Below are 22,500 nucleotides of genomic sequence, written 5' to 3'. Positions count from 1 at the left end.
GCTACTCCACAGCTACGTCTTTAGCTCTCGCTACTCCACAGCTACGTCTTTAGCTCTCGCTACTCCACAGCTACGTCTTTAGCTACCGCTACTCCACAGCTACGTCTTTAGCTACCGCTACTCCACAGCTACGTCTTTAGCTCTCGCTACTCCACAGCTACGTCTTTAGCTACCGCTACTCCACGGCTACGCTGCTTAGCGTGTACTCGGTGCGTACTAAAGCGTGTACTCGGTGCGTACTAAAGCGTGTACTTGGTGCGTACTGAAGCGTGTACTCTGTGCGTACTAAAGCGTGTACTCTGTGCGTACTGAAGCGTGTACTCTGTGCGTACTGAAGCGTGTACTCTGTGCGTACTGAAGCGTGTACTTGGTGTGTACTGAAGCGTGTACTCTGTGTGTACTAAAGCGTGTACTCTGTGCGTACTAAAGCGTGTACTCGGTGCATACTAAAGCGTGTACTTTGTGCGTACTGAAGGTTTTTACCTCTCTCTTGCTGGTGCGAGCTTCGCTCCTTCCCGTCCTGGAAACAGCTGTTCCTGCTTCCCGCTCCGATCCCAGAATCCTCTCTGTCGGACCGCCGTGGCTGGAAAACATGAACACGCTAACGAGTGAAACCTCGTTCATGTGACCTCGCTAACGCATGACATCATTTCCATGACAGCTTGATGACAGAGCCCCGACAGCAAAGAGCCGGAAGGTTGTGAGCTCTCGCTCTGTTATTGTTGTAAACGTTGATTTGTGTTTGGTTCTTGACTTTGTTTGCATTTCCATGACTTTAAACTAAATGCCCATGAGCAAACATTGTGTGAAATGTGTGTGTGTGAACAGTAAAAAGTGATAAAATGTAGTATTTAAACTAACAATGAGGATTCAAAGCATACAGTAAACCTTAAATGACTCAAATGAAAGCAGATTCATTATTTATAACTAAATGAACGTTATGAACACATGAATATAACACACTTAAAGGACTTTTACTACACTTCGTGGTGTTATGTTTTTCAAGGACTTTTCCAGGCCTTGAAGTGTAATAACTCCATGACCTTTCCAGGTCTTCAGTGCCGTGTGAACTCTGCTTCAAGCTGAACTTCCTCAGACGGTCGTGTTGAGGTCCTGAGAAACATGGCTGCAGATCCAGTTACAGCAGCGTTTTGGAATTTCTGGCCTTATTTGGAGGAGGAGGAGGAGGGGGGGGGGAATTAAGTATTTTGTGTTTTTGTTTCCCAAAAAGGCAGCGAGGGGAGAGAGATGTGTTTCTCAACGTCACGTGACCAGTTCACATGCTGCTGGGAGCCGAGTCATGGAGGAGACGCTCAGTGCTGCTGGCTCAGTGCTGCTGGCTCAGTGCTGCTGGCTCAGTGCTGCTGGCTCAGTGCTGCCATGTGTCTGATCACTACTGACACACTTACACTTTACCCCCACCACGACTCTACATGCTACCACGACTCTACATGCTACCACGACTCTACATGCTACCACGACTCTACATGCTACCACGACTCTACATGCTACCACGACTCTACATGCTACCAACAGAACATGTACATGAGGGAGCAACACACACAGTAACACAAGGTAACACACACATACGCACACATGGACACTCTCCTACACACACACACACACAAACAGACACACACACATACATATACACACTTGGCCCTCCAGTGTGTGTCTAACCTCGGGTCCCGGCTCAGGTTGTTGTTGTTTACTGGTGTGTGTGTGTTGTTGTCTTCAGCCGGCTGCTCTGAGTTTCCACACGTCAGCAGGTCCAAGGAGGCCGGGCTCAGGTAGCTGGACGCGCTGCCTGGAGACACACAACAACACAACAACACAACGGGTTCAGTTCCACGCTGACGGCTGTAAACACGCTGCATGAAGTCATTCTTATTTAAACCACACAGCGAGTCACACTGAGGACACACACACACACACACACACACACACACACACACTTCATCCACTGGTTCTGTATCCAGATTAAGACGTGAAGTTAAAGTAAGCAGCTGAATCTGGTTTTAGATTAGGAGATAAAACACTTAGTGGTTAGAAGAGTTTACTATGAAAACACAACGTGTTAAAGTCTCTGTTCCATAGGAACACACACACACACACACACAGACACACACACACACACATTCCTTCATCCTGCTCCTCATGACTACGAGTGAAACGAGGGTTCAATGAAAAGTACAAACAAAAAGCTGAAGTGTGAGAACATCTGCAGGCCGTTAGGACAGAGAGGACAGGAAGTGGCTGTTAGTGTGTGTGTGTGTGTGTGTGTGTGTGTGTGTGTGTGTGTGTGTGTGTGTGTTGCTTCTGCTGCACCTGCAGGGGTCTTCTCCAGGCCCCGGGGGTCCGAGTCCGGGACCGTCCATGCTAGCTGAGGCTCTTCCTGCCACGCCGCGGCGTTCCCCGGGGACGGGCAACTGGGATCGGTTGCCGCCATTTTTGCCGGACTGAGTTCCTAAAGTTGAGTTTTAAAAAAACAAAACATTCAGGAGACGTGTTCGTTCCTCCAAAGAGAAGCGAGACAGAACAGGTCTGAGGTCTGAGGCGCTCGTGAGCGTCGGGTCGATACCTGAGAGGCGACGGGTTCCACTTTACGTTTCTTCTTCTTCTGGTTCTGCTTGTTAGTCCGGAGAAAGACGGAGAGCTGCTCAGTCCAGCTGGAGGAGGAGGAGGAGGAGAAGAAGAAGAAGAAGAAGAAGAAGAAGAAGAAGAAGAAGAAGAAAAAGAAGGAGAAGAAGAAGAAGAAGAAGAAGAAGAAGAAAAAGAAGGAGAAGAAGAAGAAGGAGAAGAAGAAGAAGAAGAAGGAGAAGAAGAAGGAGAAGAAGAAGGAGAAGAAGAAGAAGAAGAAGAAGAAGAAGAAGAAGAAGAAGAAGAAGAAGAAGAAGAAGAAGACATGGTTACACATTCTGACCAACATGAATTTTAACCAAATTTTCATGAATTTTCTTTAACATTTATCCAAAATTTCAAGACTTTTAACAAAATTTCCATAAATTTCTTTTTTACTTTTAACTACATTTCCATGACTTTAAAGCACATGTCCATGAGCAAACATGAAATGTGTGTGTAAAAAGTGATAAAAATGTATTTAAACTAACAATGAGAACTCAGCATAAACGAACATCATGAATATAACACATTTACAGGACTTCAACTACAATTTTGGGATTTTTGTTTTTTCAAGGACTTTTCCAGGCCTGGAAACAACCATTTAAACTCCATGACCGTATGAACCCAGAGCTCTTCCATAATAAGGCCTCGCGGTGGCTCCTCAGCTTCATACCGACCCGTTAATGATCTCTTTGTTGTCCCCGCGGATGAAGATCTCCTGCTGCGGCGTGGCGATGCACAGCGCGTTCCTCTGGCCCGTCCGCGGCTCGGCGTCCACGATGTCCGAGCACAAGTTGAGGTTCAGCGTGCCCTGAGGCAGCGTGCTGGGCTGCAGGGGGAACAAGAGCATCCATGTTATTCTGCAGAGCAAAGGACTGATCCCCGGATGAGGCTGCCCCTCAGAGGGCAGCGAAAGAGATTTGAGGGGATCACAGAGAGAGAGAGAGGGAGAGGGGGATGTGTGCATTAGAGGACGAGCTAAGCCCGAATCCTCTGCTGTGGTTCTACATGCGACATCTGGCCTGAAGATGCCGGCTTGATCCCGACGCGCACACACACACACACACACACACACACACACGCACACACACACACACACACAGGAGTGCGTATCGTGCGTTGAAGCTTCTCACCAGCTCGTCCAGGGCGAAGCTCAGGCTGCCGTCCTCGTACAGGATGAAGAAGCGCCGCTGCCACTTCCTGGACCTCTGCATGGGGTTGTCAAAGTCTGTCCCCTCAGGAGCCAAACACAGCCAGCCTCCATACAGCGGTTTGGCCTGGAGGAGAGGAGAGGAAGTCATCAGCAACTGTCTGGATCAGCAATTCAGTGTTTTTGGTTCCCTACTTCCTGCTTCTTCAATGACAGGATTTGATGCTTTTTTCTTCCTGGTCTCATGTGATGGTGTTCATGAAATATCTGCACTGTGTCCCAGTGTGTCTCATGTAATAAAACCTGCTGACAGACAGTCAGACGCTCGTTCTCTGTGCAGCGCTCTGCAGGTTGAGCAACAGCTGAGATTACAGGGTCGAGCGGGAGGCGGGCACGGAGTCATAACACATGTTAACCCACACAATCATGCTGCTTAACATTTTAACACACTAACAGATTACACAAGCACATTATTACATTTTTTAAAAACGTTTTTATGTTTATATTTGTATGTTTTTCACCAACTAACATCTAACAGGCTGAGTTTGAGTCGCACAGCGGGGTTTTCTTGATGTGTTATTCCTACAATACTTAACTTTAACTGAAAAAAAGGGAAGTTTGACACATAATTGTAAATATCTTTGCAATACATTTATAACACCATTCAGGGTTAAATATATTGTTTTTGATTACTATGAATAGTTTTCTTCATTTTCTGTGTCTAAAATATTTTTTGTATTACTAAACTTGATGAAAAAAATAAAAAAAAACATTTTAGTTCATAAATTCAGAAAGGAAAAATTTAAATAATTATTTGTTTTAATCAAAAACAAGATATTAAATGAATACTTTGATCATTAAATGATGATTTTTTTATTTTTATTTTAAAAGGTATTTGTTTATTCATTTAATATAACAAGTATTCATTAAAATATATTGTTTTTGATTACAGAAAAAAAAAATAATGCTTTTTTTCATCAAAAACAAGATATTTAATGAATACTTTGATCATTAAATTAAAATGTACTAAAAACGTTAAATAATAATTTCGAAAAATATGGCAAAGAAACACTCGCGCATGAAATAACATTTTAGGTTATTTTGCACAGCTTGTGTATTAAAAGGTTAAAGTATTAAAACTATAGCTGAAGACACGCCCATTTTATGACGTAACCAGCCTAAAGGAGCGGACAATGACGTCACACACCAGCGCCTCAAAGTAGTTTTTCTGGGCTTAAAAAACAGGGATTAGCAGTTTGTTTTTTAATCCCGGCTCGTGTGTTTCTGGCTGAGGGAAGCTAGCCAGAGCTAACCAGATGTTCACGCTGACGGAAACATCCCGCAGATTAAAGCTAAATGAAGATAACTGTCGTCAAGCTAACCGCGCGGGACGTTTTAACGAGGAGCAGAACTGTGACGTCTCACGTCCCTCACGAGCCACCGACGTCCAGAAAAGTGTCAGGAATCACGTCACGACACTTTAACGTCACTTTTACTGTTTCACTACGCGACAAACAGTAGAAAACTAGTAGAAAACACAAGATGAGAGGGTTGTGTAACGTTACCTGCTCCATGCCGTTGTCCGTCAACAGATGCAGCTCGCGGGACTTGAAGCAGTTCTGACATTTACTTTTATTAAAAATGTTGGCTTGGAATTTGCTGCACGGACTCGTCGCCTTTTCCCCCGACATGGTCGCGTCCTCTGCCGGGGAGCTAATCCCGAAAAACACGGCGTCTCCCTCCTCCCGGCGCTCGGCTTGGGATGGAGCCGTTTGAACATCTGTCAAACACTCAAACGGAGAGCCTCTGACTCTCTGACGTCATGGTCGCCGAGCAGCTTCCGGTCAGAACCTACAAAAATAAAACCAACAACCAGTTCATGTTTTTTTTTTCTGGAATATAAACAAGTGTAGATGAAATAAAAATAAAACCTACTAAAAAAAACACCAACAAGTTTCTTTCTTAAACAATAATTTAAAAAAGCACCAACTAGTTGATGTATTTCTTTTTAAACATAAACAATGTTTAAATAAAATAAAACCCACAAAAAAACCATCAAGAAGTTTAGATATTTCTTTCTGAAACATAAACAATGTTTAAATAATATGAAATAAAACATAATATCCAGCTTGATGCAGAACAGAAATAGTAGAAAATAATGAATTAAACATATTTGAAACACAACTAATAATATAAATTTGAATTAAACTCAAAACAAGGCAATTATATTATACCACATACACAAGCAATAATACAATATTGTAGAGCAGTAAATAGAATGAGACATTAAAACTGCGTGTTGTTGATACATGATAAATGAAATGTGTTGTTTGACAACAAGAATCAATGCAAAACAGATTGATTTGCTTTGATTTATGAAGAAGCAATAGCTTAAATAGTACAATATATATTATGTGAATCAAACAATTCAGTGTTTACCTGCATGTGACTGGTTTCCTGAAAGAGGGTTTGGTTTAATCGCTTCTTTGGAGACGTTTCTCCAGATCGAGTTACGGTTACTATTTATTTTGAAAGTCATAAACGGAAATGAAGGGCTTGTAATACGTAACTTGACATTTGATGTCCACGCCAGAAAATTGTAATTTAACCCGTTAAAGCCCAAAGACTACAGGACACAACAGTTGTTCTGATTTATCTAAACTAAAGTCTTCAAATATATATATATATATATATATATATATATATATATATATATATATATATATATATATATATATATATATATATATATAAATACATTTTGCTCATTTAATTCCAGCAAACATTTCCACAACTGCATTACATGATGTTTTAAAAAAAAAGATTTTTTTACCAATGCATGATGAAACTAATATTAACACTGAGTGTTAGCCATGGGGTTAAGTATAGCGATGCAGTGTCTCACGGTGGCCATTGGAGGGCGACAACACATCTAAAAAACGGAAACGACACAAAACTAACTGCTGAAAATTGTAAATCAATAGATTTTTAATATCTTAATTATAACTGAACACATGTATGTCCCACAAAAAAATGGATTCCAGGCAGACAGACAGATGCAGGTGTTTATTAAAGGCAACAGCAGTGCCAAAGATTGTTCAAAGTAAAAAGTTGTGTTTAATTTGTGGCCATCCAAACATGATTAAAACACAGTGGCTGTCGATGTGTTCCACTTACTACACAAACGGACAGTTTGCAACAGAACCGGCTGTTTGCTGTGAATGCAAACCCGGTGACCTCAGATCCCGATGTTGGACAGGTTTGTTTGGGCATTTGTGCACTCAATCTTTCATCATAAATTAATGCATACATAATATATTTATTTCCAACGGATCACACAAAGAGAATAAAGCTTAAAATATAAATAAAAAATACAAACCTTAAAAAGGTGCTTTTTTTTTACGTGTGCATTTCTGCGTCATTTACTGAAATGAGTCCATGAAGACGGATTTGATTTAGTTGTTCTGACTCTGACAACACATTGTGGACTATTGCTGGTTAGTTTAAGCCCCGCCCCCTCAGTAAACCAATGTTGACAGATTCCCCATATTAATCTGTACGGAAGCCCATTTCCGCCACACCAAAAAAAAAATTAGGACCAAAAAAAAAAAAAAAAGAGTAAGGACAAAAAAAAAGAAAAAAAAGATTAGGACCAGAAAAAAAAAGAAAATTAGGACCATAAAAAAAAAAAAAAAAAATGAGGACAATAATAAAATTTTTTTAAAAAATCAACTTTTTTTTTGTCCTAATTTTTGAGTGTGTAGCTAGCAGGGAGCTTGTGGCGAGATCTAGTGGCGAGCTTGCGGAGAGCTAGTGGAAATACCTACAGAAGGTAGTAGCGGCTTGTAACCCGACTTTTATGTGACGCATAGAAGAAAATATTACTTTGGAAAAATAAATAAATAAAAACTTTTTCTCTCTCGTAGCACCACAATGAACATTTATCAGAGAAATGAATGTTTGTGCTCAGGAGTTGAATCTAAGACAGCTACTCTGGAATCGTCAGGCAGTATTAGTTTGTCACATCCATTCTACCACAGATCTAAAGGACACGACAGCAGAAAGGTTAAGCTGAAGCTGGGAGTTAGATATTCAGTGAAGGAACACAAACTTCAGTCCAGTTTGTGAAGTAGAAGACGTAATAAAACAAGTCTTTTCCTCGACTTTACACCCCCGGAGCTCACAGAAGAGGAAGCGAGGACTCGTCGGCGCTTTCAGAACTCGTGTCTGTGATACAAGTCCGGATCGTAGTACTTGGTGACGACCACTCTGTTGGCGAACTTGCGGCCGGTGAGAGCTTGCATGGCTTTCTGACAGTCGGCCGCAGAAACGTACTCCACGAAGATCTGGAGAGGAAAACACAATTATGAGTCCTGGAAATGCGTTTTCATTGAAAGAAGCCAATACTGACGACTCCTCTGGTTGTATAGAAGTCTATGCTTCATGTGTTAAAGCTGCATTCTCTCTCCTGACCACCAGGGGGCGACTCCTCTGGTTGTATAGAAGTCTATGCTTCATGTGTTAGAGATGCATTCTCTCTCCTGACCACCAGGGGGCGACTCCTCTGGTTGTATAGAAGTCTCTATGAACAAGGTCTGAACGCACCTTTCCGCAGCCGGGGACCCCCAGCCCGTCCACAGGTCGGGGGATCTCGATGGAGCGGACGCCGCCGTACTTGCAGCACTCCTCGCGGACGTCCTCCAGGATCTCCTCGTAGTCCTCGTCGTCCAGCAGCTCCTCGGGCATCACCATGTTGAGGAGGCACAGCACCTCCGTGGCCACGCCCGAGTTCTGCAGCCGCTGGAGCCCAGGGACCTGCAGCATCACCGGGGCCTCCGGCACCGAGGTCTGGGGAGGAAGAGGAGTCACACTCTTCATCAAGCTCAAGCCTCCGTTCTCACAAAATACACATTATGACCAATGGATTTCCATGACTTTGAACCAAATTTTCATGAATTTTGATCAAATTTCCATGACTCTTAACCACAATCTCATGACGTAGGGTTCATACATCTTGACCAATGGATTTCCATGACTTTTCCATGACCTTCAAACTAAAAATTAACATCATGAACATATGAACATATATATTACATGACTTTTATTAAACCTTTGGGATTTTTTTTTTCAAGGACTTTTCCAGGCCTGGAAATAACAATGTTAAAATTCCCTTCCCTGCTTTCCATGACCGTAATAGCCCTGCTATATGTTTACTACTCTGTGACTCAGTGTGCTGTCTGTCTCACCTGAGCCTCTCTGGGGTGAAAGGTGAAAGGTGAAAGGTGAAAGGACTCACAGGATTGGCGTTCTTCGCCCCCACGCTCGCCCTCTGGACGATCAGCTTCTTGTCGCCCAGCTGCATCCCGTTGAGCCCAGCGACCGCCTGCCGGATGGAAAGAAAAACCACCTCAAGGTGACGTCATGAAACCGTTAAAACCCGGCGGCTCGCGGCACCGTTACCTGATCGGTGGAGCCCGCGTCCACGTACTCGCAGAAGGCGTAACCCTTGGACAGCGAGGTGGCGCTGTCCTTCACCAGGTTGAACGCCTTGAGAGGCCCGAACGACGTCAGGAGCTCCTTCACCTGCGGAGAAGAGCCCGGCGGGGAGAAGCCATGAGGCCGGACGCCGGCGGCCTCATGGCCCGCAGAGAGAACATTACAACCACACAGAGAGCAGCAGAGGACACACAACCGAGGTGGTTCAGCATGCTGAAGGCTCAGCTTCTAAGCACCGCTATGAATAGAAGGAGGAACAGACGACGCTCGAGTCTTTGGAAGGTTTGTGAAGAGCTGGGCACCACATAACTTCTCAAATATAGTTTTACATCTATGATATATACAGGGTTCATACACTTCGACCAATGGATATCCATGACTTTATTTAATCCAAATCTCCATGACTTTTCACCAAAATTCCATAACTTTTACCAAATTTACAAGACTTTAATCTACATTTCCAATAATATTTATCAAATTTTCATGACTTTAAACCATATTTTAATGACTTTTCACCAAATTTTCATGATTTTAAACTATATTTTAATGACTTTTCAGCACATTTTCATAACTTTTAACCAAATTTCAATGACTTTGAACCATATTTTAATAACTTTGAAACCAAATTTCCAAGACTTTAAATGACATTTCCATGACTTTTCCAAAAAAAAAGGGATTTTATTTTTTAAAGGCCTGGAAAAAACAATTTCAATATTCCATGACTTGTTTCCAGGTTTTCCATGGCCATAAGAACCCTGCATATTTATATTTATAATCTCAATTCAAGTTGGAACTGACATTTTGTTTTTTTACTTGTATTTCGCTACAAGCTAATTACAGCTAATAGCAGTTGGGTAATATGTGTTCTTACCTTTACATTAACCCCCCACCAACACCACCAGCACAGAACCACCAACACACAACATCCTAATCCTCAAACCTTAACCCTCCCTCTACCCAGAATCCCCGGGTCCTAAACGCGCTCCAAAAGCATGATGGGAGACAGAGGAGACGCCGCCTGCTGGCTGGCAGAGGATCCGTGGGAGGACCAGGACGTCTTACTTGCCTTGTGTTACATGGCGGCATGGCGGCAGTAGATGAGAACTACTGAACAAACTATGAGCGCAGACTTAACGATCTTACGGGCCCCTAGCTGGGGACAAAGTGGGGGAACAAAAAATGAAAGAGCTGTGAGTATCAACGCTATCAGAGGGACTGCAAGAAGTCAAGAATAAGAGAAGTCAGTGAGTGATAAACATCTACGGTGGCCCGTTGGGGCCATTGTGGGTTAAAGAAGACAAATTAGTCTCAGAGGCGTTCATGAACTTCCAAGAGTTATGTCATAAATTATAAAGAAGAAAAAGTGAGGTTAAAGTCATAAATCACTTTGAGGTGGAATTAACCTCATCACACCACAGGGGGCGCTGTTCAGGTATACAAAGAAAAAAAATCCTAATTATGAGGAGTAGTTTGTGTGCAGTTAAATTAAACACACCGTAAAAGTCGGGTTACAAGCTGCTACTTCCTTTGGTGGGTGGGTGCTGTAGCAAGCTAGCATTGCTGCTAGCTCCCTGCTGTAACAAGCTAGCATTGCTGCTAGCTCCCCGCTGTAACAAGCTAGCATTGATGCTAGCTTCCCGCTGTAGCCAGCTAGCTGGGGCTGGTGCCGCTACCTTCGGTGGTTGTCGGCAACCTAGTGGAGAGCTAGCAGCAGCGCTAGCTGGCTACAGCGGGGACAACCACCGAAGGTAGTATCGGCTTGTAACCCGACTTTTTACAGTAAACATGTATACTTTTATGTTGAAGTACTTTACTTAGTTCTGTATTTTTGGTACAAATTTCTGAGGTATTTATTTTATTCCACTACAGTTATCTGATCACTTTTAAACTGCTTTACAGACTAAGAATAACCTTTTCACTGAAATATCTGAATACAAGTGAGTTGCAATGTCATTAAGAAAACGTGAAACATAGCTTGTGTTTAAAAGTGCGACCTCAGCAGGTGAGAGGAAAAGAGAGGAAGCTCCTCGCTGCTCGGCTGAATACCTGGTCATCGTTCAGGTAGTTGGGGAGGCCTCCGATGAACAGTTTGTGAGGGGAGTCGGGCACGACCGTGGAGACGACGCCTACACAAAACCACAAGACCACAAGACGCTCATGGAGGATCGCACGAGAGAGAACACGGCGAGACTCATCCTGACTTGGGGACTGACCTGGGACGTGGAACGCCGGCTGCTCCGAGAGGCCCGGAAGAGGCCGGTAGTCGTGAGGCCGCCGGATCTTCAGGGATTGGCCCTGGAAGACGATCCCGTCGAACGCCATCGCCTGCGTCGTCTCGTCCACGGAGCGGAACTGGAGAGGAAAACGGTTTTTGAGACTCTAAGCATCTCGGCAAAAAGAGAAAGCGTTGATCCTTAAACAAAACAAAAGCATGAAGACCTCGTTAAAGTGCTAACCCTCTAAAGCGCTAACCCTCTAAAGTGCTAACCCTCTACGTCACCGCACGCACCTCCAAGAAAGCAAAGTTCTTGTCCTGATTGATCTGCACGGCGAGCACGGGGTTGCTCGGGGCTTGCGAAAGGCCCGCCAGCCTCATCTGGGCGTTGAAGAACTCGGCCATGGACTCCTGAGGAGGAAGACAACAAAACCGCATGGCTGGAAACGACACGGACGCAACCAACAGGAAGTCAGAGGGCGGCGCCACGAGAGAGGCTTCACCTCCGTGATGCCGAAGGGGATGTTTCCGACGTAGAGCCGCCGGGCTTGTCGCGTCATCTGGCTGCCGACTATCGGCACCTGTGTCGGCGCTGCGGCCGCGCCGGCAGCGGCGGTGGACGTTGCTAGCAGAGCGATCGTCGGGATCTGGCCGGCCGCTGAAGAAGAGAGAGAGGAGCGGGAAGAACCTCAACCGCAAAGCTGCCTGTATTTATTTTATATAATGAACTCGTCGGTGTTCATTTAACTCACTTTTACTGCCGCTTTGTTTATTTTATCCACAAGAAAACACTTGCAGAAACTTACCGTAAAAGTCGGGTTGTAAGCCGCTGCTGCTAGCGCCCCGCTGTAGCCAGCTAACACGGCTGCTAGCTCCCCACTGAAGCTAGCTAGCGCTGCTGCTAGCTCTCTGCTACCTGCATCCCGTTGCCCAAGTCGGGCGTGGAGCCGGGGCTGGTCCCACTATCTTCCGTTGTTTGTAGAGGAGCTAGCACGGAGCTAACAGGGAGCTAGCTCGCAGAGAGCTAGCTACAGCGGGGAGCTAGCGGGGACACCTTCCGAAGGTAGTAGCGGCTTGTAACCTGACTTTTACGGTACTTCAATGTATTTCGTTCATATATGTAATAAATTGTCTCTATTATGATTTATTCTGATGATTATTATAATTATTGAAAGTCGACTGAAACATCATTTGTGGCTAAAATAACCCAGACAGCCTTGATATTCTTGGGACGTCAGACTGAATCTGCCACTAAAGGAGAGCTCAGTAAATACCTTGCATAGCTTTATATTGCATTGGAGTGATGTGTTCAAAGCCAGGAGGAGCCACGTCCCAATACTTGCAGGTCCTTCTCTTCCTCGTTCGCCTCGGAGAGTGGCTGGAAGCAGAGAAATTACAAAATAAAAGCTCAATCAAAAGGTGAAAAACATCTATTTGTATTGTTCCTCTAATAAAAAGCTAAAACATGTTTTAAATAAATCACTGAATATTGCCCTCAGGAGCTAAAAGAGACTGAGGGGAATATTTGTATCAGGAAGGAAGTTTTCATAATAGTACTAATACCACAGTATGAACATATTCTGTTACAAGTAAAAGTTGTATATTCAGGAAAATGTGGTTAAAGTATTGAGACTGTTACAGCCTTGCTCCCCCAGGTGCAGGGAGGCGACCCTCCGGTTCTCCGGGGAAAAACTCCAACATGGTGGCGCTACTTCCCTCTGAGATGCAGAGGAACAGAAGTGTAGATGGAGGTAATCGAGTGTGTACAAGTACCTGCAGCTGTCAACCACTGACCTGTGCTTCTTGTGGTCCCGGGAGGAGCTCCGGCGGTCCCGGCTCCTCTTGTCTCGGCTGCGGCTCCTCTTGTCTCGGCTGCGGCTCCTCTTCTCTCGGCTGCGGCTGCGGCTCCTCTTCTCTCGGCTGCGGCTGCGGCTCCTCTTCTCTCGGCTGCGGCTCCTCTTCTCTCGGCTGCGGCTCCTCTTGTCTCGGCTGCGGCTCCTCTTCTCTCGGCTGCGGCTCCTCTTCTCTCGGCTGCGGCTCCTCTTCTCTCGGCTGCGGCTGCGGCTCCTCTTCTCTCGGCTGCGGCTCCCCCGGTCTTTGCTCCGGCTGCGGCGCTTGTCGCTTCGGGCCGGGGATCCGCTGCGACTTCGCTTCTTGTGTCTTTCTCGCTCTCGCTCTGCGGCGACAAGCAGAGATCAGGGCTGGACGGTGTGGCCAGAAATTCATGAATAATTAAACACTGTGAAAGACGGCATTTAGCATTATGAGTACTTGTAATACTTTAAGTATATTTACCTGGGAACTTTTTCTGACATTTTATTCATTTAGCATTTTCATCTCAGTTTGATAAATTGATTGTTTGGACTTTTAAGAAACTTGTTCAAAATTTCAGATTTTTTTTTCCTAATTTATTTAATTTTAAAATGTCTAGTTTTATCAGTTAGGATTTTAGCTTTGATTTTTTATTTTTTTTTATTCATTTAGCATTTTCACCTCAGTTTGATAAATTGATTGTTTGGACTTTTCAGAAACTTTTTCAGAATTTAAGATTTTTTTTCTTCTAATTTATTTAATTTTAGAATGTCTAGTTTTATCATTTAGGATTCAAGCTTTGAAAAAAAGTGTGTGTATATATATATATATATATATATATATATATATATATATATATATATATATATATATATATATATATAGTTGCTGTTTACTTTTACGACAATTGATGGATCAATTAATCGATTAGTTTATTTATCATCATTGTAAATATTATATTATTGTTAGAGGTGCAACATCAATAAAAGTTATGATAGGACTAACGCTGTTGATTATAAATATGATTATTATTGTTTTTATTGTATTTGTGGTCAGGTGACTGACGAGAATAACAAAAAGCAACATACTAGTTATACAGTTAGTTTAACCCATAATAATAATGTGCTGCAACAATTTATAACGGATGCCGAATTGAAACGCGCATCGTCACCATGCAGGAAGCAGCAAACTGAGTTCTCTCGGCTCATCTGCATCTCTGCAGGAGAGGATAACAATTAAAAAGCCGCAATATCTTAAGGGGGTTTCGCGTGTCGCGGTGTCGCGCGCAGGTCACTCTGCTAGCTTGCGGACCGCTGGGGACAGCCCGCCGCGCTCGCGCTCACCCTGCCGGTTCTCGCTCAGCTGCTTCTCGAATTCCTCAAAGTCCGACATGACAGCGCGAGACTGTCCGCGCGGGAACGAAGCGCGTCCGCCGCGTCCGAGGGGAGCGATCATCCAGCCGGTCCGCTGTGTGTCGGTGCAGCGAAACCCGCGGGAAGCCGCGCGCTGTCAGGCAGCAGACTACATCCGGTTAGAACCGTCAAAATAAAAGCACCCGGACGTACTTTTTTTATGTAGTAAATGTTTTTTTTATGCTTTTGTTTATGAGTGAAAACGTTATAAACAAAGAAAAAAAAATCAATGAAATGAAGACACAAAAGATGAGATCGTAACGAATGTGTATACAAACACACAATGTACATACAGCAAAGCTAACAGCGAGAGCTAACTGCTGTAATCCTGCAAATATCAATAAAAGATAGTTGCAACATTAAGTCATTTAAAGGGGTAAAGTTATAGAATAAGTTGTCTTTATTTTTACTGTGATACCTGCTTATCTTGTATGTTCTTATGCGTATTGTTTTTGCATGTTTTGTTACGTATAATTCTTGCTTTTTATTTTGAAGCACACTGGCTCCTCGCCCGTTGTCATAAAGGTGCGAAATAAATAAACTTGACTTCAGTGTCACGTGATTAACGTGCGCGACTCAAACCTGTGTTTCTCTGCATGAGTCCAGGTGTTGGTGGATAATTCATCTTTGAACATCAGAGATGTGGCCTGAGAGAAGCCAATGAAGACCCTCGCCCCTCCTCCTCCTCCTCCTCTTCCTCCTCCCTGTCACTCTAAACATAACATGTGCACAACACACGTGGGGAATTCCTGCCTCAGCTGTGCTGCTATAAAAAGAGCTCAAACCCTGAAGTCTTGCTGTGGCAGCGCTGCAGCAGCTCCTCTGGACCAGCAGCACTGAATAAACCCGGCGGAGGCCTCAGGAGCAGTAAGTTCTTGCTGGGTGGAGGTCAGCTGGACGACACTTTGTCAACAGCTGCATGAAGAACTAAAGCTTGTGTTGTGTTTTATTGCGTTCCTTCATGTTCTGACTGTTGTAATAATGATCTTCTCCCCCGAGGCGCTGAGTCTTTGTGGAGGCTCAGGATCCGTTACAGGACGGTTATATTTAGACAAACAGCCGCTGAGGCTCCACCAGAAGGTTTCCTGCAGATCCTGCTGGTGGAAATACAAGTGTTTCCAACAGACCGAATGTACCGACAACTATGAGGTCATCGAAGGATGAGGACACAACGAGTCAAAAGACACACAAAGACACAACAATCCTCTTAGTTCTTTAGCTCTTTGAAGTGGTTTTAGGATTCTTTGTGGTGCTTTTTGTGTGTTTTTGTAGTTGTTTAAGTCCTTTATAAGTTGATTTGTGGCTAGTTTGTGTTCTTTAGAAATTGTGTTGTGTGTCTTGTGGTCATTTTTGTGTCTCTTTGTGGAATTTCTGCATCACTGTGGTTGTTTCGTGTCTTTTCAAAGTTGTTTTGTGTCTTTTTCAAGTTGTTTTGTGACTTTTTCTGTTCATGTATTTCTAACCGTTCTTTCCTCTTTGTGGTCATATTGTGACCTTTTGTAGTTGTTTTGTGTCTTTTTGTAGTTGTTTTGTGTCGATTTGATAGCTCAAAATGAAGATTAAAGTAATATTATTGACAGTTTCATGGGACGTGATGTTTCCTCATGCAGCAGGGTTGTGTATTGTATTAAAGTTCATGACATCAGTCGTCTGGTTGAGCGCTGTGAGGACGGTTCAAGATGTTTTCTCTGTTTCCTTCCAGAGGAGTAGAGTAGGTTAGAGCTTGTGAGGTGAGATGGATGCTGATGTGACGCAGCCGGAGAGCTTGTGGGTATGAAACGCTCGTCTGTGTTCGTGTCACTAGAAGCAGACAAACATCTCATCTCAGAAACATGAAGCTCGTCTCTAAAGTACGTTTGAAGCTCTGAACATACTTTAACAACAGCAGCTCACGCGTTCACTCATTCACTTCCTGTGACATTTAGATGTTATGTCTGTGTGCTCGCTAGTTAGCGTAGCTTAGCACAAAGACTGGAAATAGTGAGAAACAGCTAGCCTGGCTCACTAAAGCTCACTAATTCACACGTAGCATCTCGTTTGTGTATTTTATAACAAAATCAAACTGTTACAACAACTTTAGAGTTTTGTGTAAGCTAGCTGTTCCCCCTGTTCTCAGTCATTATGCTAAGCTAAGTGTTTGCTTGTTGAAATCTGATGCTTAACTCTGCGTCAGGAGGTGAATAAGCGTCTCAGAATGTCAAACTATTCATTCAATATTTACAATCCAGTCCTCACAAACTTATCTATACTTCACACTTTAGTACCGATTCTGCATTTTTTTTTAAAAGAAAATAAAATCTTTTTCTCAGGACGTCCCGCAGGAGATGGACTCCGTTTGGACCACCACGGTTCTGCTGGTCCCGTGCGTCGTGGTGCTCGCCGCCGGCTTCTTCTACCTGTACGGCTTCGTCACGGCGCTGCTGACCAAAACCTCCGTACGCAACAAAGTGGTGGTCGTGACCGACGCGCTGTCCGGGCTCGGGAAAGGTGACAAAGATTTAATGAAGTCACTGTGAGGAACTTTCTGGTCCTGAACCGGTCTCAGTCCAGTCCTGGTCCTCTCTAGTCTCAGTGTAGTCCTGGTCCTCTCTAGTCTCAGTGTAGTCCTGGTCCTCTGTAGTCTCAGTCTAGTCCTAGAGGTGTAGAGGTTTTCTAAAGGGACCCTGGTGCTCAGAGACAGTACCGCTTTAGTCCACAGGGGTCGCCAGAATCCACCCAGAACAAAAGGTTCCTCACAGTAACTTCCCCCGAATAAGAAACTTCTCTGCTCAGTACGATTCTGCTTTGCATTCAGCGTGAACTTCACTTTTCTTGACAGAATGTGCGGCAGTGTTTCACCGAGGAGGAGCGCGGCTCATCCTCTGTGGGAAGAGCTGGGAGAAGCTCGAAGAACTCGCCGATGATTTGGCGAACGCCTCGGACCCGACTGTGGTGAGAACAGCGGCTCTGAAGCGCCGAACCAGAGTATTGAGAAGTAAAAGTACTCGTTATGCTGTGAAGCGTCTCTGGTGGACGATGTGTTGATGTGTACTTGACTTAGAGATGCATCAATGTTAGAGACGCATGTCACTGTTGTAGCTGCAGGGGCGAGATGGTTCAGTCCAGTGGTTCTCGACCTCGGGGTTTGCTGCTGTAAATCCTGCAAAAGGAATATCTAATCTAATCTAATCCAGACGTGTGAATTATAATCCCTGCTCTTCAGACGTTTCCCTCTAAACTGGTGCTGCTGGAGTTCGGGGACCTGGACAGCATGCCGGAGGTCATCTCTGAGGTCCTGGAGTGTTACGGCTGCCTGGACGTCGTCATCTTCAACAGCAGCATGAAGGTCAAAGCGCCCGCGCAGAGCGTCTCTCTGGAGACGGACAAGTTGCTGATGGCCAACAACTACTTCGGCCCGGCCGCGCTGGCCAAAGGTAGACGACCACGACCACGACGGCGGCGCTGCAGACATAGCGCCGCCGCGGTGCAATGAAACACGTGTTGTCTTCTCAGGTTTGCTGCCCTCCATGATCTCCAGGAGAACCGGTCACCTGCTACTGGTCAACAGCATCCAGGGCAAGATGGCCGTGCCGTTTCGCACCGCGTGTGAGTCCTACGAGTCGCATTAGCTTATTTTGGGGCTAAATAGTAAAAGTACCGTAAAAAGTCAGGTTACAAGCCGCTCCTATACCTTCTGTGTCCCCGCTGTAGTAAGCTAGTACTGCTGCTAGCTCCCCGCTGTAGTAAGCTAGCACTTCCGCCAGCTTCCCGCGTCCCCACTGCCTGAGTCAGGCGTCGAGCCGGGGCTGGTCTCGTCACCTTCGGTGGTTGTCGGGGAGCTAGCAGGGAGCTAGCAGGGAGCTAGTAGGGAGCTGGCTCTGACTTTTACGGTATCTGAAAAAGCACGGAAGGGAGGAGTCACAAAAAGTTGTTTTAATAAAAATAACGTCAAGTAACACTATTGTGTACTTGTGCGTACAGTGAAGACGCTGTATTTTCACTTTGTGTACTTGTGCACTTTGTCTTCCAGACGCGGCCTCTAAACACGCCGTCCAGGCCTTCTTCGACTGCCTGAGAGCCGAGGTGGAGGAGTACGGCATCTCCGTCAGCACCATCAACCACACCTTCATCGGCCGCTCCGCCGCCCAGGAGGAAAACTCCAGATCCCTCTGGTCGCGTGAGTAACACGATGAAGACGAACACGAACACGATGAAGACCAACATGATGAAGACAAACACGATGGACTTTAAGTCTTGACTTGTGACTTTAAGTCTTGACCTGAGACTTTAAGTCTTGACCTGAGACTTTAAGTCTTGACTTGTGACTTTAAGTCTTGACTTAACTTCCACTTCACCACGTTAGTAAATATTCTTAAAGTTGAATCTCGTTGATAAAGAGATGTAAAAAGTAAACGTTGCATTCTGGTTGTGTTGTGTTTTGTTGACATCGTCAGTGAACAAAAGTGTGTTGTTTGTGTGTTTCTCAGTGTTGTACACAAAGAGGCCTCTCGGCGTCTCTCCGGTCGAGGCGGCCGGCGAGGTGGTGAAGACGTTGAGCAGCAGGAGGAAGGAGGTGCTGATCGCTCCGTCGCTGCCGAAGGCGGCGCTCTACGCCAGATTGCTCTTCCCCGACGTCTTCTTCGCCGTCATGGCCGCCGGAGTGAAGAGCGCCGCGGCGGCCGAGAGCATGTAGCATGTAGCATGTAGCGCTGGCGGCTAATAAGCTCCCGATCAATAATCAATATCACGACTGTAAACATGAAGTGAACATGTTGTTTTTGTTCGTTTTTGTAGAGTAGAAATAAAAAGCATTTATGTGTAAGCTCCAGTCGTCTAAAAGTCTTTTTCTTTTTAAATTATTTTATTATTAATTTAATATTAAAGAATTTAAATATTTCTAGAAAGTTTGTTTGGAAATAATTCATATAATTAAGTAATTAATAATGTATAATTGTTGTTAATCATTGTCTGTGAGGGAAGACGCCCTCTAGTGGTCAGTCAGCACAACTACTACTACAGTCTGCTGCAGTAGTATTACGTGTATTTTTCATACATAATTGGCATTTTAAAGTATGTTTCCGCTATTGTAATTAAATCCAAAAAATATTTAAATAAAAACTTGATGGGTTGCCGTTAAATTTCGTTGCAAATTTTGAACTTTTTTGTGTTGCGGTTATCATAAAGTTGCATTTTTGGGGTGACAACTATTGGATTGATTGCCATGAAACTAAAAAAAAATTAAAATAGCTATTGTGCATAACAAGCAAAAAAACAACAAAACAAAGCCAGTAAAACAAAGATCGGAGGCAGAAAACATTTATTATAACATCTGTTTTACTGTAGAGGTCATGAGTTAATCATTGTCTCGTGAGCGCCGGCGCCCTCTTGTGGTCAGTCTGCACAACTACTACTGTAGTACTACTATAGCAGACTGTAATAGTATTACGTGTATTTTTCATGCATAAATGGCCTTTAAAGTATTTTCCAGACTCTCCGCGGTGACACACAGACTGAGGTCTCCTCCTCTTGCCGCCTTCAGTGCGCTGAGCTCCGGCTGCACTTTAACGGTGGAACACGACCGACGGAACCAGCGCTTCACCGTGGCTCCGGGCAGCGGGGCTGGTGAGCAAGGGGAAGCCGGGAAGGGCGCACCGGCGGCGGGGGCGATCACACAAGGGAGACCGGCGTCCACTTGTGGCCTGCTGGGAAAATGTACCTTTCGAAAAATGTGTCCGTAAAGAGTACACCTTTGTCTGTAAATAATTTACCTTTATCTATGAACATTTATTTGAATTTTGCTCAAATATTGATTCGTGCCGTTTTTGCACGTTGAGAACTCCGAGCGAAACTTAATTTAAAAATCGTAAGACTTTAGTTTGACTATGTCCTGGTTTCACTTGGCTCAATCGATATGAGTGACCTGTACATAATATAATGTGGTACTATTCACCGACATGTTCGGCATACATATTAGAAGCAGAAGTAAAACATTTTAGTACATTCGTGGGCTAGTTGTCCACGGCAGCACAGTAGTAGCGGGCGAGAGGGCGCCACTTAAATACAGGTATTGTCAGAGGGAGTTTGGTGTTGTTCAAAATGTCTATCAAATGGTTAATCTCGGGCCGGTGAAAAGCTTTTGGGGGTCATTTAACTTCCCAATGGCCCTCACCCCGATATAAACTAAACAAAAGATGTGACAATTGCTCCCTCATTAGAAAACACCAGTTCATGCAATGCATTCTGGTCTAATTCACAGTAAACTGATGGTTGTACATGTTTAATGAGCTCATCTTGTATGGAGGTAGATTTGTGTATTTTTTACCTGAGCAAATTTCTTGTTTTTTAAGTAAATTATCTCCAAATCTTTGCTCTCAATTCAGAAAATTGCTCTCTCAAAAAATAAAATCCTGTCAAAAAAAAAACCTAACTAAAACTAAAATTTGCTCTCAAAAGAATAAATAAAAACACTTTCAAAAAAATGATTGCTCTAAAAAAAAAGAACACTCTAAAAAACACTATCAGAACTCAAATTTGCTTAAAAAAAAATCAGAAATAAAATTTTCTTTAAAAAAAAAAAAAAAAAAATCCTCAAAAAAAAAAAAAATCCTCAAAAAAAAAAACGCTCTCAGAACTCAAATTTGCTCTAAAAAAAAGGCTCGCAAAAAAAAAGTTCGGAAAACTTTTTTTTTTTTTTTTGAGAGAGAGCAAAGATTTAGAGATAATTTACTTACAAACAACAAATTGTCTCAGGTAAAAAAATACACAAATCTACTTTCATAATCTTGGGGTCCCTTGCGGTCTGTGATTCCTCAAAGAGCTGCATGCCAGTAAAGTCTTCCTCCTCCTCCTCCTCCTCCTCCTCCTCCTCCTCCTCCTCCTCCTCCTCTCTCCTCCTCTCTCCAGACTGTGCCGTGCTGCTCTACAGGTTCACCGGGGAGAAGGAGGTGGATCTCATGTCCACCTTTGTGCCAGAGGCGTTCAGGGGTCAAGGTGTCGCTGCACTTCTGTCTCAGGTGAGTTACTCACATCTCTGCGTGTTCAACTTAAAGTATTAAATGTTCTTTCCTCCCAGGCGGCTCTGGACTTCCTGCTGGAAGAGGACCTGAAGGCTCACGTCTCCTGTTGGTACATCCAGAGACACTTGGAGGACAACCCGCGACGCGAGTACGAGCAACGCGTCCTCTCAAGCACATCCTGAGATTATTCCTCGAGTGAACCTCGGCCCCGTGTATCGATCCCACAGAGGCCAAAATGATGCATAAATCATGTCGTGTTTATATTCTAGAAACAGCTGATTAAACCTCATTAAAGTCAGGCGCAAATAATTTATTATGATTTTAAACAGAGACATTTAATTGAAGTAAATTTCCCTCAAAGGGAACTCTGGGTCAGATTGCACTTTTTCAATTTTGTGTCATTTCATTTCTTTGTAATTATTCACGTTTATCGAAGCTTCATCTTTCATGTACAAATATGTATTTGTTTACAATAAAAATACTAATTTAAAATATATATCTTCTACATATTTATTCTTGTATTTGTATATATATATATATATATATATATATATATATATATATATATATATATATATATATATATATATAAAAATCATCACATGCAGGTGTTTTGTTCACCAAAAGTATATTTAGAAGAAGTTTTTTGTCTTCGTCTTTGTCGTCTTTTTGTCGTCATGTTTTATGTCTTGTGGTACCTTTGTGTCTATTTGTGGTCATCTAACGTCTCTTTGTGGTTGTGTTGCGTCTTTTGTTGTGTGTTGTGTGTCGCTTTGCGTCTCTTTGTGGTTGTTTCAC

At 43.8% G+C, this 22,500-nt stretch overlaps 4 protein-coding genes across 5 annotated transcripts in view; 2 read left to right on the top strand and 2 right to left on the bottom strand.

The window, feature by feature from the left end:
* Positions 1-5,586, bottom strand: part of LOC137786967 (myosin phosphatase Rho-interacting protein-like) — a 15,217-nt gene extending 9,631 nt beyond the window's left edge. The window contains exons 1-7 of the mRNA XM_068579124.1: positions 5,338-5,586; positions 3,756-3,899; positions 3,300-3,451; positions 2,582-2,669; positions 2,329-2,467; positions 1,681-1,807; positions 484-583 (exon numbers count right to left, since the gene is read on the bottom strand). Coding sequence (XP_068435225.1) covers positions 484-583; positions 1,681-1,807; positions 2,329-2,467; positions 2,582-2,669; positions 3,300-3,451; positions 3,756-3,899; positions 5,338-5,463 — 876 coding nt within the window. The 5' untranslated portion in view covers positions 5,464-5,586. The remainder of the gene's footprint in view (positions 1-483; positions 584-1,680; positions 1,808-2,328; positions 2,468-2,581; positions 2,670-3,299; positions 3,452-3,755; positions 3,900-5,337) is intronic.
* A 1,932-nt stretch (positions 5,587-7,518) lies between these two features.
* Positions 7,519-14,788, bottom strand: LOC137786948 (splicing factor U2AF 65 kDa subunit-like). 2 transcript variants are annotated; one of them, XM_068579095.1, is made up of 11 exons: positions 14,639-14,788; positions 13,278-13,659; positions 12,758-12,861; positions 11,987-12,141; positions 11,778-11,894; positions 11,482-11,620; positions 11,315-11,394; positions 9,233-9,355; positions 9,069-9,155; positions 8,378-8,620; positions 7,519-8,118 (listed from the first exon to the last, which is right to left on the bottom strand). In XM_068579095.1, exons 1-11 carry the CDS (start codon positions 14,748-14,750, stop codon positions 7,987-7,989), a joined length of 1,674 nt encoding a protein of 557 aa, XP_068435196.1. In that variant the 5' UTR covers positions 14,751-14,788; the 3' UTR covers positions 7,519-7,986. The 2 variants fall into 2 exon arrangements, with proteins under 2 accessions (XP_068435196.1, XP_068435195.1); XM_068579094.1 differs by having other exon boundaries at positions 11,315-11,620.
* Positions 14,789-15,438: 650 nt separating this feature from the next.
* dhrs7ca (dehydrogenase/reductase (SDR family) member 7Ca) lies at positions 15,439-19,508 on the top strand. The gene is made up of 7 exons (XM_068578838.1): positions 15,439-15,574; positions 17,017-17,194; positions 17,526-17,638; positions 17,910-18,120; positions 18,200-18,292; positions 18,717-18,863; positions 19,174-19,508. The coding sequence occupies exons 2-7, from the start codon at positions 17,032-17,034 to the stop codon at positions 19,377-19,379; spliced, it is 933 nt and encodes a 310-aa protein (XP_068434939.1). The 5' UTR covers positions 15,439-15,574; positions 17,017-17,031; the 3' UTR covers positions 19,380-19,508.
* A 582-nt stretch (positions 19,509-20,090) lies between these two features.
* LOC137786912 (protein NATD1-like) lies at positions 20,091-22,132 on the top strand. The gene is made up of 3 exons (XM_068579054.1): positions 20,091-20,308; positions 21,590-21,699; positions 21,759-22,132. Exons 1-3 carry the CDS (start codon positions 20,152-20,154, stop codon positions 21,882-21,884), a joined length of 393 nt encoding a protein of 130 aa, XP_068435155.1. The 5' UTR covers positions 20,091-20,151; the 3' UTR covers positions 21,885-22,132.
* The last annotated feature ends 368 nt before the right edge of the window (positions 22,133-22,500 follow it).

Source organism: Clinocottus analis, unplaced genomic scaffold, assembly GCF_023055335.1.
Source record: "Clinocottus analis isolate CAN_PGR_092001 unplaced genomic scaffold, fCliAna1.0.p SCAF_16, whole genome shotgun sequence".
NCBI lineage: Eukaryota > Metazoa > Chordata > Actinopteri > Perciformes > Cottidae > Clinocottus > Clinocottus analis.
Note: the sequence above shows the minus strand (reverse complement) of the source record. Positions and strands in the feature narration are given on the sequence as shown.